Raw genomic sequence first — 18800 nt, forward strand, 5'->3', positions numbered from 1 at the left:
TAATACAAAAGACTACAATTTTGTGAACTTCCGAATATAAGTTTGCAGCAGATTTCTCTGTAATATTATTCAAAGTTAGGTGTTGTAAGTTGACCCGACGGAGCATTTTTGTGAGGCTGTGAACTCATTTGACGTTGTTGTATTAGTATATTGAAGGCAACGGATAGATGTATTATTCAGGGAGACTGTACGCGCATCTGTATTTTCTTGAAATCAGTCTGCACTAGATATTTAAAGGCGACAACGAGAGCAACTATTCAGAAGGTTGTTTATCAAGACCAGTCTACTGAGGAGACAAGTTTTACGAACTGTAACATAGTAGGTAAAATGTTGATTATAGTGCATTGCATTAGATTTGAATTAGCAGTTCAAGTGCTGTCACAAGATTTTCTTTCCATTTATAATATTTCTCGGGATTTCTGTCTCATTTGTCGTATTTTTTTTGCTTTCACTTTGCACCGGGCTCTAGCTCTCCTGAAAGGACCCTGCTGATGATAAAATTTATGTCCCACAAGATTCGTCATCAAATATTCTAATATCCTGTTTAAAATCATACACATTGAGCTCGCTTGGAACATATCTGATCTTCTGATCGCTCTAGACGGAAGTAAATTGTGTCCCTTCAAACTCGTTTTGGATGATCTTTGGCGTTTCTTCGGCAAGGAGCTCCTGATGGCTATGTTAGCATCGCGTCATGAATTATGGGCAATAAGGCTGGATGTGACAACTGCGCAGAGAATCATGGATTTGACTTTTTCTGGAAATGCTGAAAAGTACGGCTACTGTGGAGAGAGTCCACATGTTCCATTACCGCTCCTACGTGCATACGGTGAGGAATCTGAAGCGTTCCCGTAAAATACGCTCCGAGCGCTCTTTTGCAAAAATACTAAAAAGTGCTACGCAACTCACTATGACTCGTCAGTAACTAGCACCAACTGGGTGTCTGGTTAGACGATGTATCTAAACTAGTACCTAAAAAAAATTCAAACAGTTCACACGACACATATGAACGTCTAAGCCAACTGACTTGTCCCTAGTTATCCCCCGACAAACAAATGCAAAAGCTCTGGTTTGCTGACGAGAAAGCGAAAACGAACCCTCGTTTTATGGCTAGGGAGCCAAACGACTGGCATTATGCAATATTAGTAACTTAGCCATAAGTTTCACACCCTAGTATTTTGAAAAATTGAACAAAAAATTTGTTTAGAAATATTTTCTGATTAAACAATAATAGAAGATGAAACGCATCTATGACCTGTAATTGTTTTTGAGACTAATCAATGTGTCGATTCAGTCGAGGGAGACGGCGCCGGTGGTTGAGTGGTAAGCGTGACCGCCACTCATTCCTGTTGTCCTGGGTTTAATTCCAGCCGAGGTCGTTGAGATTTTTCTGAGGTGATTAAATCTGCGGTCACGTCTTCCTTCGGAAGGAAAGCAAAGCCGTTTGTCCCCGGTCCAAGAGTTGATGGATCGATATCTAGTCCAGATAGTGGAGTCACGTCTGTGCCGTCGGTAAAGAAGAAGTAAAATCCAACTTCTATACTTACTAACAAATATCCTCCTCCCGTGACACTTGTGGAGTACGTATATACGGCCGCTAGCAAAAGCAAGTATCGGACTAACCATTCCTTCCCTTTCCTTCCGCGAACTACGTTCGGGCCTGACCGGCACCGGTATTGATTAATAACACTTTAGGATTATCAGGAATTGCACATTGAAAAAAGTTTCGCTACTTCCAAGTATAATTATCTACTTATTCCCTGTGCAACTTCAGCTAGTCTAGATCCATAATGGAGTAGCAACCAGGGGTGGTCGCACAAGCTCAAGCTGATAAATGTTTCAAAGCAGTCGAGAGTGTTCGTGATAATGTAGGGGTATTTGAAATTTATCCTTCGTTCGCTGACAGATTGAAAGAAACAACAAAAAGCTATTTTGGGGCATGAACGAGTGAGTGATAAATTGGAATATCCACAAGAAGTACAAGGCTTACTAACTTCTATTATTGTTTAATTGCAATATAACTAATATAAATAAATAAAGCATAATCAACACAAAAATGTGTTTAGTGCGTTGGAACCGCTACGAAGTGGGTCTGGGTAGGTTTGATGAGTATTTTCCAACGATAGAATCTCCAAGAAGTCATGAATAAAACAACTCACTCATAGTAGCAACATAACAATACGCAACATTGCCATTTGTCCGCTTCGATTTAAGCGTGCTTCTGAAAAAAACTCTTTGGTCTAGTACCGAACTTGCTAGATTATGCATAAAAACTCGAAATCGCAGACCCAGAAACGAATCAGAAGCATCTAAGTCGTATCGGAAAGCTCACAGTAATTTTCTTCGGCCCTAGGAGTGAAGTGTTTGGAAAAGCCTTTGCACAAATATCTCGAGTCTCAACGAGGCCGAACTAGATACACGCAATGCTCAGCAACCGACATCTGTGCTTATCGTTAAGATAAGTAGAGATATGGAAACCGTGTGTCTGCGGATGTCCTCAAGGTAGTGTGCTGTCACCACTTGGTGAGGTAATGAGCTTGGGATTCTGATGTACGGTTTCGCCCGATGACTCTCATATAATTATCACTTTTAAAACTGTGGTAAGTTGTCGAATATAGCTTAACTATGTATCTATAAGTAACAAAACTAAAGCATTTTTTTATAAAATTTCATTGAAATTTGCGATTTTGCCTTTCTCATATAGAAAGGTTATGCAATCACTCTAAAAATTGTCAACCTGATCCCGGCCCGGAGGGCTGGGTGTCATGTACCATTCGACTCAGCTCGTCGAGATCGTTTGTGTATGTATGTATGTATGTATGTATGTATGTATGTATGTATGTATGTATGTATGTATGTGTGTATGTGTGTATGTGTGTATGTGTGTATGTGTTTTTTTTTTTTTTTTTTTTTTTACAATGGAGAAGACCTTTATGTCCTAGCCCAGTACACGTGCTAACGGTAGGGTCCAATCTACCACACGGGGTGCACTGGGGGCGTGTCGGACTCGAATGGTGACCAGCCATTAATACCGACTAAACTCCATTGGGCTCCGCCATCATTCCTCCCAGGAACTACCTCTCGGTATTACTTCTGGGGGGATGGCTGTACTGAATGTACTCATTCACTCTCACTCACGCGATCATACATCCTGTATGAGGCTTACTTGGGTGCTCTCTAAATCACACTTTGATTCACTCTCAAACACTCCCACATGAGGCTGACTTTTGTGCTCACCTTTTACGTTCCATGCGAGGCTGACTTGTGTGCTCACCTTACTCATTCCTTGCTAGGCTTACTTTTGTGCTCGCCCTACCCATACATGTGAGGCTGACTTGGGTGCTCACCCTATCACCTGATTCACTCTCAATCGTGCCACTCTATTGTACCTTTGTCACTCCCTCTGGCATCCCATGTGGGACATTTTTCTTAGGCCCCACTTCTGACATACCATGCGAGGCTGACTTTTGTGCTCACCTTTTTCATTCCTTGCTTGCTACCAACCTGTGAGGCTGACTTTTATGCTCACCCTTAACATGCAGTGTGAGACTGACTTGGATGCTCACCCTTTCACTCCTCTGCCACGCCATGAGGCATCGATAGCTTAGTTCCAACATACTACGCTACGACCCTCCCGTCTTGGCATGAGGCAGTCCACTTATACGCCTATACACTCACTCTTCTGTCTTGCTTCGGGGTGGCTGGGTTTACCCCTTACGCGGTTGCCATTCGCTGCGCCAACCTACCTCGGCATGAACAGACCATTCACTCTCTTATTTTGCGCTTGGCCTTTTTCGCTCCAGCTAACCAATCACTAGTTAGCCGTGCCCGCCGTCTGTTGCTCGGTTCGCCAGATTACCTGTAGCCTACTGGCAATCTGGATGGTAGCAGCCGAGACTGCGTTCCACTTCTCCACCGTTTGACACATCCGCTGGATAAGGGTATCCGGGGTTGTGTCCCAGCCACAGACGTCAAGCATTGCTCTTCTTTCGACGTCGAACCGATGACATACGAACAGTATGTGTTCGGCAGTTTCATCTACACCTGGGCAGTCCGGGCAGACTGGGACCTCCGCGTGCCCGAACCTGTGGAGGTACTGACGGAAACAGCCATGGCCTGACAGGAATTGTGTCAGGTGGAAGTGAACTTCCCCATGGGGTCTTCCCACCCAGCTCGATATGCTAGGTATCAGCCGGTGGGTCCACCTACCTTTCGAGGAGTTGTCCCACTCACGCTGCCATCTGGCGACCGAGGTCACCCTGGTGCGCTCGCGGGCTCCCCTATTTCCACGTAGCTCAAAGCACTCCTCATCTTCCCGAATGACCAGCCCGACTGGCATCATGCTCGCTATCACGCAGGATGCATCGTGTGATACCGTGCGGTAGGCAGATATCACTCTGAGGCACATCACGCGGTAGGTGCTCTCCAGTTTCTGTAGGTAACTGGTTACCCTCAGTGCTCTTGACCATGACGGGCCGCCGTACCTGAGGATAGATACGGCAACGCCTGCCAGTAACCTACGTCTACTGGCGCACACCTTTGAGCTGTTGGACATCATTCTCGATAGTGCCGCAACAGCAGTCGACGCTCTCTTGCACGTATAGTCGACATGGCTGCCGAAGGTCAGCTTGTCGTCTATAATGACTCCGAGAGACTTCAGACTTCGCTGTGAAGTGATCGCGACTTCTCCCACATGGATAACTGCATGTTGTGCCGACTTGCGGTTGTTGACGATAACTACCTCCGTCTTATGATGAGCGAGCTCCAGGCCTCTCGTGCTCATCCATTCCTCCACCGTGCTAATCGCGTGTTCTGCGGTTAGTTCTACCTCAGGAATTGACTCCCCGTAGACCTCCAAGGTTACGTCGTCGGCAAAGCCGACGATCTTGACCCCAGGAGGGAACTTCAGTCTCAGAACCCCGTCATACATGAGGTTCCATAGCACCGGGCCTAGGATCGAGCCCTGCGGGACTCCGGCGGTAATCGGAACCCTTTTCTGACCGGCATCGGTCTCGTATAGCAGTACGCGGTTTTGGAAGTAACTTTCCAGGATCCGGTACAGACCCACCGGTAGGCTAAGCCGGTGTAACGAGAGCGCGATGGCATCCCAGCTTGCGCTGTTGAATGCATTCTTCACGTCAAGTGTCACTAACGCACAGTATCGAATACCTCGCCTTTTTCGTTGGATCGCTATCTCGGCAGTATTTATCACTGAGTTGAGAGCGTCCACTGTGGACTTACCCTTCCGAAAGCCAAACTGGTTGCTTGACAGACCGTCCGTACCTTCCGCGTACGGGGTGAGCCTGTTGAGGATGATCCTCTCAAGCAGTTTGCCAGTCGTGTCTATCAGACAGATTGGTCTGTACGCCGATGGGTCGCCTGGCGGCTTCCCGGGCTTCGGCAACAGCACCAGTTTCTGCCTTTTCCATCTATCGGGGAAACGGCACTCGTCAAGGCATCTCTGCATAGCTAGCCTGAACATGTTCGGGTTCGCTATGATCGCTGCCTTGAGAGCGTTGTTCGGGACTCCATCCGGCCCTGGAGCTTTGTTCATTGCTAGGGATTTAGCCACTGCGAGTAGTTCTTCGTTCGTCACTGGAGCCACCATTTCGACCGTGCCCGCACTGTCTCGTAGTGCAGGTGGCCAGGGGCTTGTGGCTCGAGACGGGAAGAGTACTTCGATAATCGTTGCCAACCGGTCCGGAGACCGTTCAGGGGGTGAGGAGCCCCCTTTGGTCTTGGCCATCACAATCCGGTAGGCGTCACCCCACGGATTCGCGTTGGCACTCTCACACAGGTTGTCGAAACACGCTCTCTTGCTGCTTTTAATAGCCTTGTTAAGGGCTAATTTCGCAGCTCGAAACACTTCACGGCGGTTCTCTCTTGCATCCTCGGTGCGAGCTCTTTGCATCCTACGTCTAGCTCTGAGACAGGCTGACCGTAGAGCTGCAATCTCGGCACTCCACCAGTATACCGGGCATCTGCCGTTTCTTGGCAGTGTTTTTCTCGGCATAGTGGCGTCGCACGCGCGTGATAGAACAGCTACCAGCGCATCCCCGCTTAGACTGTCGGTGTTGGCCTCCAGTCCCAGGGCCGCGGTGAAAGCTTCGCTGTCGAAGTGATTGGACTTCCACCCGCTTACCTGACAGGGATCTCCCGCCCTCGGATGCTGCACACCATAGTTGATCTTAAAGCGGATTGCTAAATGATCACTATGGGTGTAGCCTTCGTCTACCCTCCATTCCATGCCTGGAGCCAGACTCGGGCTGGCAAAGGTCAAATCAATCCACGCCTCCACTCCGTTTCTACGGAATGTACTAGCGGAGCCATCATTAGCTAGCACAGTATCGAGTTTCGCAAACGCTTCCATTAGCGCTTGACCCCTGCTATTTGTACAGCGGCTGCCCCACTCCACTGCCCAAGCGTTGAAGTCTCCCGCTATTACTACCGGTTTCCGGCCCACGAGGTCCGACGAGAGCCTGTCGATCATCTGGTAGAACTGTTCTATTGGCCACCTTGGTGGGGCGTAGCAGCTGCAATAGAACACACCATTGATCTTGGCAATCGCCACACCCTCGGCGGAGGGGTGTATTACCTCTTGAACCGGGAACCTTCCCGTTGTACAGATTGCCACCATTCCAGACCCGTCCGACACCCAATTGCCGTTGCCGGCAGGGATGCTGTACGGGTCTGATAAGAGGGCGACATCTGTCCTCGACTCCGAGACCGACTGCCACAGCAGCTGTTGGGCTGCTGCACAATGGTTAAGATTTAGCTGTGTGACTCTCACGGCTTCTTCTTATTTAACTCGCCGAAGGGACACGAAGGTCCGCCCATAGCATGTTTATGGGCTTGCTTCTTAGAGGTGCAGATAAGGCACTTATATGCCTTAGTGCACCCCCGCTCTTTATGCCCCTCCTCGCCGCATCTACGACATAGCTTACTCCTGTCTAGGCCTTTGCATTCGTAAGCTTTATGGCCGGATTCTAGGCACCGATAGCACCTGTCCACTGAAGGCGGCTGGGGTATACTGATAGGGCATACCGACCAGCCGATCTTCAGCTTCCCTTTCTCGGTTACCTTTTTGGCATCCGCATTGAGTAGCCTGAGGTAGGCTACTTGGGTGCCAGAGGGTCCGTCCCTCAATCGCACAGAGGCCCGCTCGATTGTGACGCCGCATTGCTCCTTGACGGCTGCGGCGACGTCTTCTGCGGTCGCGAACTCGTCCAAGTGTTTGCACTGGAGAGTTGTTTCCGCACCTAGCGACCTGATTTGGGCGCCCTCACCAAGGACCTCTTGGGCCAAGGCCTTGTATATTGCACTTGATTGTGCGCCTCGCTTCAACACCAGGAGCATCTCTCCCGTGTTGGTGCGTCTTACGCTACGCACATCCTGCCCAAGGGCCGAGAGGCTTTCGGCCGCTTTCATCGATTTAAGGACATCGGCGTATTTGTCCTTGTCGGTTTTTAACCACAAGGCTTCGCCTCTGTCCTTGGCCTTCCTCGCAGGCCGCGGTACCTCCGGTTTCGGTGCCGGCTTTTTCTTGGTAACCAGCGTCCAGGGGTTTGAGCCCCCCTGCCCCGGTCGTGCCGGGTTGCTGGTACCATCGCTCTCAACAGCGAGGTCACTCTCGCCCTCGCTTACCTCACCCAGGCGGCGTTTGACCTTGACGGTTGCACGCCGAGTGGTGTCGGTTTTGGCACCCTCTCCTGGCGACTTCCTAGGGCGCTTCGCATTCGATGCCGTCTTGCGATTGCCCTTTCCCTTTCCCTTCGAGGGGAACTCGGTCGCCGCTCCGATCGACGTGGCTGCTCCATAGAAGGTAAAGGCCACTGTCTGTGAGCCTCTATTAACCTTCTCTCTTTCCTCCCTATTGGAGGCCACTGTCTGGGTTTCTCTGTCGGGCCTCTCCCGACATTCCACCCTCTCAACATATGCCTGCTGTTCCTGTCTTGCAACACGAACAGCTTTCCGGAGCTCCAGAAGGCTCAACTTCAACTCCTTGGCTATGTTCTGCTTTGCGCTAGCGAAGTCGATTATAGCATCGAGTTGCTTCGCTACTTTGCGCATCGCAGCTATTGGCCCCTCCGATGCATTGGTAGGGGTATTGCTTACCGCTGCTGGGGGGTCACTGGTGCTTTCGAGTACAGCACTCATCGTTCCACTACTCTCCCCACGGGGGGGAGACCTCGCCAAACCACCTCTTGCGAAGGGGTTTGGCACCTCCGTCTGCTTATTTTTATTTTTATTTTGCTCCATGAAAATTCCCACGAGTAGCGCGAGAAATATATGTCCGCCACGCCAGAGCTCCGCATTAGCGTGGTAAGGGACGCTTACTGTGGGGGTTGCCCAGGTACCCCACAGGCTCCGTTAACGATCGAGCATCTTTTTCACCCCCTCGATCACTCATCCCTCGGCACGGGTCGCTTCACGCCTTGGAATTGGGGTTATGCCCTACCTTGCTTTACGTGGTGATCTCGGCCCGGATCATCACAACCATCCTCCTTTACCAGGGCTTTGGACCTGTAGCTCTGGATCTCAGAGCATGTGTGTGTATGTGTGTATGTGTGTATGTGTGTATGTGTGTATGTGTGTATGTGTGTATGTGTGTATGTGTGTATGTGAAAAAAATGTCACCTCTGTTTCTCAGAGATGGCTGGACCGATTTGCACAAACTTAGTCTCAAATGAAAGGTACAACGTTCTCATCGGCTGCTATTGATTTTTTTTTATTGATTGGCTTCTGGTTCCGGAGTTACGGGTTGAAGAGTGCGGCCACACAGCTAATTCCCCTATAAACTGAACTGAAAAATGCTCAAAGGGGGAGAGTAAAGGAAAATTTCCAAATCGAATTTGTATTTTTGATGCCGTCTTTAAAATGCATAAAACGTCGAGATTTGATGCAATCTCGAAATTTTTTTTTGACGAAATTGACTTTTTGGACTTTGGCACCTTTTGCCTTTCTCATATAGAAAGGTTATGCAATCACTCTAAAAATCGTCAACCTAATCCTGGCCCGCGATTTTTTGACTTATTTAGGCGTAGGTAGGAGTATGCAATGAGGGGTTACTACTTTAAAATTAAAACTAGTTTAAAATTTCTTAACAAGTTGAAAATTTTTGGCAGGGTCCGGACCCCCGGATCCTCTTTCTTGATCCGCCGCTGGTTTCAAGCGATGTTTTAGTGTCGACACATAGCATTTCAAGATCGTGGCTGTCGATCCATTGTATGTATGTGCAAATCGTACTGAATATGTAATTTTCATTTCCACCGTTGTATTGAACATAACCAGCCATGGAATCGTAGTTTGGACAAATGAGAAAGGCACAATTGCACCACTAGGTGGATTAAAACAGGTTTTTGAACTATTTTGTTCATATTCGCTGAATCTATCGGATTTTGATGAGAGGAATTTAAAATGCATCTCCATAATTATTTGGTTGGTTTTCTGCCCTTTACGTGCAAATGTGGTTTAAAAAAAATCTCCTTAATGGAGAAGCAATAGTTTTCATCTATTTTTTTCTCCACTAGTGTGAAATATAGCATAGAGCCGTCATTCAATTTCACCTTATTTGGCGGACCGAGTAAGTAATCCAATTTTACCCCACTAAAACCAATCCCTTGGATGCGGCTGCAAGTTTCATCATGATTTCCGAAGCTGAAAACACTCGAATGAGAGTGGCACATTTGCTAACAGTTTGCTCCAACTAGCTAACAGACGATAAGTGCTGTTTTCAATACATACATATGGTTGCAGTGTTCAAAACAGCATGCAGTGCAGTGTATAAATATACCTGCCTTCTGTTGCTATTGTTTCCAACCTGGCGTTCGATGGAAGAACGAGCTCGCTCGAGTAATACTGACATTTAAAGAGTCGAGAATGACGTCATTAAGTGGTTATATATGTTGAGATGCGGGAAAAAAGGGAAAAGTTTGAATTTTTATAAAGGTATGTAGCCATATATTTATGAAATACTTATTATACGTTTAGCGTAGTACAATGTCCAATTTCAATTTGCAAAATCCACTTGAGAAAATAAAAATATATTAATAGTTGTCGAAGCTATAGAGATTTCCGCAAAACGCGTTTTTTTTTCAAAGAGGTTTGCCGTGACTACGATTTCAGTCCAACAGCTCAACAGAAACCATCAAACTAAAAAAAATTCATTAGTATATTAACCTGTGGTGTCCTTGAACAATCGATTTAAAAAAATTCTTCTTTTTGGAAACGGGGACGATTTTTCCAAAAAAAAACTATTAAAAAATTCATAACAAAAAAAAGTTTTGAGTTCGGTTGAAAACTTTTCCGGCTATCGTAGTCACCGCAAAGACGCTTTCGAGATAATCGCGTTTAAAGCTTCAAGTATAAGCAACACCTCCATAAGGGAGCAAAATGAAAAACGCGATAACTTTGGGTCCACTGCTCCGATCTCTATACAAATTTGAGGTAACATTCTTAAGAACCTGAGCTTTACGATAGAGATTTTTTGGCCGACCTCAACATATATAACCCCTTAATAAAAGCGTAGCTTGCTTCTTCAAATTTTCAATGCCGTAACATAAGTTTTAGCTATTGGAATATGTTCTTAGGGGCCATGCATAAATGACGTAGCATTTTGGGGGGTAGGGAGGGTATACCAAATTTGTGACGAAGTGTGACGAGGGGGAGGGTAGGGTCAGAAGTTGTGCGACGTAGCATTATGTTTAAAACCCATTGTTTAGAGAAAACAATTTAATGATCCTCCATTCCCAAGAGAAATGAATTTAAATTCAAACAAGTTACTTTTGATGCGGTTTTTCATGAGGTAAATTTTACAATTCGCAGAATTTCAATTTCAAGTTCGCAAAAATACGAAAAGATTTTGTATGCGGATTTAACTTGCTACATTAGTTAGCTAATGTTGCTAACTAGTAGACTTAGTTTGGAAGCTGAATTAAATTTTCACTTCGGAATCAACCAAACTAAATTTAGTAATTTAGATGAACGTATGTTTCTTAGAATCATTGGCAGCTACAGGATTGAGAGAACTTCTCTTCATGCTCCCCTTGACATATAAAATTCAAAACAAAACTATCAACACTATATTTGTGATGAAATGGGCTTATTTTGCACGAAAATTGTTGTTATAATGAAAATGTTGATAAAAGTCGTCAAACATTTCGAAAGGGCATGTATTTAAAATAATTGAAAAGCATGTAATTTTTTTTCATCACCCGGGCGCTGTGCATGGGACGAGGGGGAGGGGGTAGGTAAATGCTACGTTATTTACGAGGGGGAGGTTAGAATTTTGTGACCAAATGCTACGAGGGGGGAGGGAGGGGTCAAAAATCGCTGAAAAAAAGCTACGTCATTTGTGTACGGCCCCTTAGAAGTATTTCTGAAATTGGGGCGGGCGTAACGTAGTTGGTAAATCGATTGTCTTACATGCAGATCCCCTGGATTCGATTCCCATTTTTCAAAAGAGCTTTTTGTAACCCGAAAACAGAGGCGAAAAGCATTTCTGAGCGATATGTGTAAAGCTATCCACCATTTTTATTGAATTTGCAAAGTGACCCCTATTTTAAAAATAAAAACGTAATTCTATACCATCGGTTAGTTAGAGATGGTCATAAGTTACGTATAAATAGTCATACATTCGATCTCATTAAATTGGATTAGTTCTTCTCCTCGGCTACTAATTACTACCTATACTAATTACTTTTATCATTCTTTCTCTTTCACTATTACAGAATTCAGCCTTCATGTCGGTACACAGTTCCCTTCAGCTCAAACCGAGCGTCCGGATATCTGAAAACTCAGCTAAAATATGATTGTGAAGTGAACTAACACAGATTTCCCCGCGTCGTTGGTATTAACTTCCAATTGGTCGCACTTTCGCCAGTCCCACACCACCATAGAATCGAGTGCAGTGTGTTGAAATAACCACAGCCGCAACAACAACAACTACAACACGACCACCACCAGCAACTCAAAAAAGATCAAAGCCATGACCCACAGAATGTCCCCCAAAACGCGCGTGGTGTTTAAATTCATCTTCGGACTCGGCATCTGGTCCTTCCTGGTGCTGGGCTTCTTCAAGCTGAACGGCGATCCGGTAACGCAGCACCAGTTCCAGCAGACACCGATCAACGGGCGGCTGCTGCTCAACAAGGACAACCGGTGGACGGGGAATGAGGCGACTTCCACGACCACCGATCGGTACGCGTCCCCCGTCGGGGTCGGGGTGGACGAGGTCCTGGTGGATAATCGAGCCGGTGAGTGTTAAACTTTTGCATATACCCGCTAGACTACGATGGTTGTGACAAGTGTGGGGAGTTTGATGGAGGTACTCCGGATGAAGCGAAGTACTCCGGATGTAATAATGTTTATGATAGTCACTCAACGCTCGTCGAGAGTTGTTTGCTGAATTAGGGTGATTCAAATAGATTTGCAATCGATTCCTATATTTTTAATCAGTGTTTGTTTATTGACAAATTTAGGATGGCTCCGTCAAATTGACCCTTTGATTCTTTGCAGTAGAATGTTTGCTTTTGTATGAAAATTAACGGATATAAGTATTCCTAGCATAGTTAGTAAAACGATTGCCTTTTGTGGACCTGATAGATTTTTTTTAATCTGACTTAAAAGTATTTCTAATATCCATGAATTAGTAAATCTGTACACGATGGAAATTCACATCATAACGGGAGTGTATACCAAATTTTCCAATCACCAAAAGTTAAAGACTACGTGACACTCAGAACCGATCGTTCCATTCACCAACAAGCAAAGCCTGATTATCTCATCGGCCACACGTCCAGGAGCAAGTCAAGTATCATCCCAACCGACACCTATCTGAAAGTTAATACTTTCAAAGCACCTACATCGATGGTTCCACGTGTGCAAACAACCCTCCACGCAACCTACTATCCATTCAGTCCACTTCGGATGCGATTTGCATTCGCTGCCAACGGGCGGTAGGTAATAAAAAGCAAAACTTACAAATCCATTAAAACTATGCACCATCTGCATAACAATGATGACGACTGAGCTGATAGTATGCGATGGGACTCGATAGCCCGACACTAATGGCCCACTCATGACTGCGTCACCGTCAACGCCATCGAACTGACTAACGTTCCCCTTGGCTGGAAAGGGGCCCACCGGATGCTAGAGAATGGAAATATTCCTAGTTTGGGTACTTTCGGGAGTGTCACTTTTTATGGCCCATCCCGAACAGCATCCAGCATTGAGGAACGATTATTTTCCAGACGGAATCCGATGCGGTAACTGACGCACAAAAGGTTCAATAAAACCAGCAGGTATGGGAAAAATACTTTCGAAATTCATTCATCTGTATTCATCTTCTGAAACATCTCATGCTACCAACCGTTGTGTTTGTCTCACGAAGTAAACGCCAGGAAGTATACACTGAGCTTGTCGCAAAGCTCATTAGCGATAGCAGCTGTGAGGCACTCAATTGACTCCCGTTCGTTCTAAGTCGAAGAGCCTCTCATTCACTCAATATTTTCTAAGAATGATGTTTGGATGTGAGTGAATCAGATTGGATTATTATTGTTTTGGTTTGCGAACCATTCGATGAGTCTTATCTTGATTCAATCATCATATCCAATCATTGAATCGTTCAATCGGTTCTCTATCCTTCGTAGAGGTAATATATGGAAAGATTTATGGGTAGTGCAAAATATAGTGGTATAGCTCAAGCTGCAGGATTTTTATAAAGCTCCAAAAATTGTATATTCTGTGCATAATCCTTGTTTAGATGATTCTTAACAAGATATAATTTTTTCAGTGTTTCAAAAAATTGGATTCATTAAAAATTATTGGTTGCCAAAAGGAGAAAAATAACATTTTAAAACGCTGCGGTTAAGACTGACACCCCGAAGTGGCAAGTGCTAGCTTTCTTTTTGTCCAATTTTTTTTCATTAAAAATGTGTTGTGTATGTGTGATAAAGTGTAATTATGTGTATATGAGTATGTGTGATGCAAATGCATGCTTTCTGGAATATCATCGCGTAGCAAGAGGAAAAGCATACGAATGTGTGGTGTGAATAAATAATGTTCAACACTTGGTTTTACCCATTAATCTTTTCTAGCTTTATTACCGCTTGTGAAGCCATTCTAAGAAGTATGATCCGTTCTGCAAAAAGAATATATCCCCTGTTACTAAGATTCATTCACTTAGAAGTAACGTACCCTTTTGTAGTAAGCTATCCGGTTCGTGTTATGATTTTTCGGAACTCTGTTAATCAACAATCCGGCAGAATAGATTAGAATGTGTGGCAAAATACAGGTAATTTTCAAAGCTTTTGTGCTGTTAAAACCTTAAAATGTTTCAACTAAAAATAACATCCAAGTGCGCATCAACTTTGCTTTCGCATGTTTTGTTTATTTTGTGACGTTGGATGAATCTATATGGCATCTATGTGTCTCGAAATACTTAAAATAATCGTACTAATCATATCCTGTTATTATTGTATGATTTAAAATTTGATATATGGGAAAAGTCATGGGGTGTCGGGCTTACCCACGGTGTCGGACTTGCCCCCGGTTCCCCTATTTATTAATCTATCTATCTTTTGTGCAGTTAAAATATTATCGTTCCAGTTGAAAACTAGAAAATCCTATCAGCGACAATTTTTTTTCTCTTTTGTTCAATGCTAATTCACGACGTCGGGAGTAGTGTGTTCCATTGCTAAAAACCAGAGAAAATACGATCAGGTCTGGTTGGATTTTCCAGTTTTCAACTACAACCACAATATTAAACAATGGCTTTGGATATCATAACGCACATGACATTCAAGGTTATAAAGTTCAAAAATAGTGTACGAGCTGTTATAACGACCAAAGGGTAAATTTGAAAAAAAAATGCATCAAAACATCTAAAATGATCCCAACGGAACATACCTGTAAATACTATTAAATCCTAAGTCAAACCAGCCACAATCACTTTTAAATGAAGCAATGAGCCGCGATAGGTTGTTTTATTTGATTCGAAATTTTGACAGAAACCTCAAGCCAGCTTAAATTCTGAATGTGCTTTACTGGAATGAAGCTTCTTCGGTAACTACCGATCGAGCCAACACCATATAGTTTAAAAACTCTTTAATCGCGTATAAACACCCTTAATTGCTAAATTGGACATTATCTTTTGAAAAACTGAGTTTTATTGGATTCTGATATGATTATGACTTTCATTTGTTTAGTTTTCGATAAAAATACACTAAATAAAATCAGTTTGGACAAGGAAAAGTTTGTTTCAAATAACTTTTTTTTTCTTGAAAGTGCCCAACTAATGACTAATTTTGCGAAAATCACTCCTACAACATTTTTTTGTAGAATTTATCATTTTTAGACTACAGCCATTCGAAAAAAAAAATTGTTAAAAAAGTTCGACCCTCTCAAAAGCTTGTCTAGATCATTTTTGGAAAAACAAAGCATGCAAAGTGGCTTTTTGTGACAAATTTCTCATGCACAGAAAGTTTCATTAAAATCTGAGAAGGTGCTGCCAACATTTGTTCGAGTTGGCGCGAAATTCGTCATATTTTAAATGGATATGTCAAAAGATGGATGAACTGACCTGACCATTAAAACGTTTCTGTTGAAAAAACATTTGCACTCTGGAACACAATTAAAACTACTTTTAGAAAAATACTAAAACAAGGTGGTCTAATTCATAAGGCTCAATGAAAAAGTATATCATTTAGAGCTTTTTTTCTCGGCTTGCTTTTTTCATTGTAGGACTTATCGACTCTCCAAAACAAGGTTATTGGATGCGTGGTACGCAGTTTTTGCACACCCTTTTACTTTTACGAGTACTACATTCATTTGCATTTACACATAAATAACGAACATAATCCATAACAATAAATCAAGAAGTTAACATGATTTTGGGAAAAAAAATTTTTGGCGTAAAGTAGCCCCCTTGTGGCGCCAATTTTAGTTCTTTAGATTTCACGTTCAATCTTGATTTTCCAAAAGTTCTTTTCAATGACTTTGGAGGTACTTGTGCCATATGTAAAACATCAAACAGTTTCAAATTTGAAGTTGCGTGATCGTAGTTCTTGAGTGTAATGTACAAAACGTTCTATTATTGGCGTAAAGTAATCACCGATGACGGTATTTCAAAACCCACTCGTCAAACTCGTTCCAAAAACAATCAATTACAAAAATATTGATATTGGTCATTATCCCGACGAACTAGTTATGAAAAAAAAAGTTCAACAGACGTATTTGTGGAGTCAATACGTTTTTATGTACCACGTATCCAACACTTAAAATTATTTAGCGCAGCTCTGTCTACAAATCAATATAATCTTAACAATAACAAAACAAACTTGAATTTCGTTTTTACTCTTAATCTACTATAATAAACAGCTGTGCGATTGCCACTACGAAGGGTGAGGAAATTACGCTCCGTAGCGGTATAATGAATTTGTTTATATAAACATCGCGTTAGCCTTTTAAAATAATTAATTTTGACTTTAATAATTTCTATCGCTTTCCGAATGCGACGATACTATCTCAAATCATTCCCAAAAGCGACGTCGAGTCCTTGCCTATGAAGCAATGATTATTATAGATCTCATATGTCACAGACACAGTATTCAAACTGTGCTATATTTTCATGTAATTTCCCGGCTTATAATCACCAAAAGGCTTCCGAGCCGAACAAGAAGTTTAAAGAAAAATCTAATTCCTACAGCTCTGCGTAAACGATATATACAGCGCCTCATACTTATTATTGGAATTACATACAAGGAACCCTCTGAATGAGTCCACAAATGCATTCGTTGAGTGAGCGAATTTTGATTCATCCAGAATTGAATTCCTACCTGTTTGCTGACGTTCGGTTCGTTTCAAGTATTTTTTTAACCACTCACTTACATAGTGCGTTCGCTGACCGTTCGGAGTGCACAAACATGATGGTGGAGAGAGGATTCATCGCATTCTCTCATGGTTCGTTGCTCCATGCTCACTATGATGATTGTGTGCGGCTGAACCAAGGATGAATGGCTATCAGATGCAATCAAACGAATGAGTGAATTTTCCCATGCCTGAAAACCAGTAATCGCACTCTAACGGTTTTCCCCCGCTCAGAAAAGCGACCATTGACGAATTGGACCAACAGACAGATTTTATGACCCAATATGTTTACCGAGCAAACATACGTCAGCTAAGATATCACGCAACGTTCAATATTGAAAGCTGTTCAAGTGTATGAAAAAGCAGGCATCGCACCATCATCGATCGCCAGTCCGACAGGCCTATAGACAGACAGGCAGACGGACACCCAGGCAGGCAGACAGGCAACCCGTGCGTGTTTGCAAACATAACACGAAGGTGCCGGGTGACGAGATTCAAATTGAAACGAGGTGACCGTCAGTCCAGACCTCTACAAAGAGACGGAAGAGGACAATTTTTCTATCACAAAATTTGGCTGCGTGTATTTCGCTTTGCGACACACTTCTCGGTGACAAAATTTTGTTAAAATTAAGCAGAATTGAATGACAATTCGTGGCGATAAACTGTTCCCCGTGGTTGAGTTGATGGTAATTTACGCCAAAAACCAATAAAATCCTTCGCGACGCCCCGGTAACGACGAAGGTGATGACGACGATGACCGAATCGTGCAGAATGTGTGATCAAGTTTTTGTGCCTTGAGGCGATGGATCGGTCTCGAACGGTTCCCATAAAACAAAGGAATGTTGCTGATTTTAGCTGGAAGAATAAAGGTGGAGCAGCCAATTTTCGGATTGATTTGGAATTTAGCACATCTAATCATCATATACGTGACACCGGACGATAGTGGTTCTGATGGTGTTTTTAGTGTCGAACAAAAATAAGACGCAGTTGTGTCAAGGTGATGACTGGTGTCAAGCGCGGGTTTTTCTGTTCGCGATAAGAATGCCGAATGATACTTGTAATCGAATCTAATCGGTCAGTTTGGGGTTCAATGGTAGTTTTGTTCATTTTTAATCAGTTTCCAATCAAATGAATATAAAATTGCCAGCATAGTGCACAATGTTCCAGAATGTAAATTTAGCAAGAATTTTGACGTTTTGCCTTTTAATATGTTTAGAAAAATTGTTGTACTTTGCAAGGCTCTTTTATTCTTTTTAACCCTCCGACACTCGCGCCGTTGTATTTTGTGCAACATCTTCCGAAACTCTAGCGAAATCTTCTTCCAGTACCAGCGGCTGCTCATTTGGGGAGCCATTCGCGCGAGTGCCAGTGAGTTAACGAAAGCTAGGATGGTTTTATTTTTGGCAAGATCTAAAATTGAACTTTTTAACGGTTCCAGATAGTTTGGCTGTCTTCGATAAAGTTGTATAAAAACACATTTTAGAGAAATTTTATGAAGACAAAAAATGTCTTTCATACTTTCTATTGTACAAGAAATCTAAACCTAAGCTTTAGGGTGTTCCTTAAAAACTGTTTTATTCATATAACTTTTGTAGTTTTTATTCTACACTATAGTAATCTTTAGAAAAAATTAGTTATGGATTGCATTTGGACTTCGTCTCATCAGAATCCGACACTAACTTAGTGATAGGATTACGCTAACACTGGATTGACGCTAGTTTCAAAACAGAGACACTAATTGAGAAAACTCTCAATGAAGCGTTGTACGCCGTAAGAGAAAGATTACATTTTTAAGCTGATGAGAAGTACTGAAATCGAAACATCTGGTTTGGCTTAGCAAGCCAATGAAAGATGCACTATACTATATTTCTCCTTAGTAAAGACAAATTTGGGTAAAAACTATTTTTACCTTTGTGTGTCAAGGGCACAAAATG

The 18800-nt window shown here is 43.3% G+C and overlaps 1 protein-coding gene across 6 annotated transcripts in view; it reads left to right on the top strand.

The window, feature by feature from the left end:
* The window catches only part of LOC131684772 (uncharacterized), a 736395-nt gene that overhangs the window by 654736 nt on the left and 62859 nt on the right, over positions 1-18800 (top strand). For all 6 annotated transcript variants that reach the window (XM_058967908.1, XM_058967909.1, XM_058967910.1 and 3 more), the window contains one exon: positions 11730-12254. In XM_058967908.1, the coding sequence (XP_058823891.1) occupies positions 11987-12254 (268 nt within the window). In that variant the 5' untranslated portion in view covers positions 11730-11986. The remainder of the gene's footprint in view (positions 1-11729; positions 12255-18800) is intronic.

This window comes from Topomyia yanbarensis, chromosome 2 (assembly GCF_030247195.1).
Source record: "Topomyia yanbarensis strain Yona2022 chromosome 2, ASM3024719v1, whole genome shotgun sequence".
NCBI lineage: Eukaryota > Metazoa > Arthropoda > Insecta > Diptera > Culicidae > Topomyia > Topomyia yanbarensis.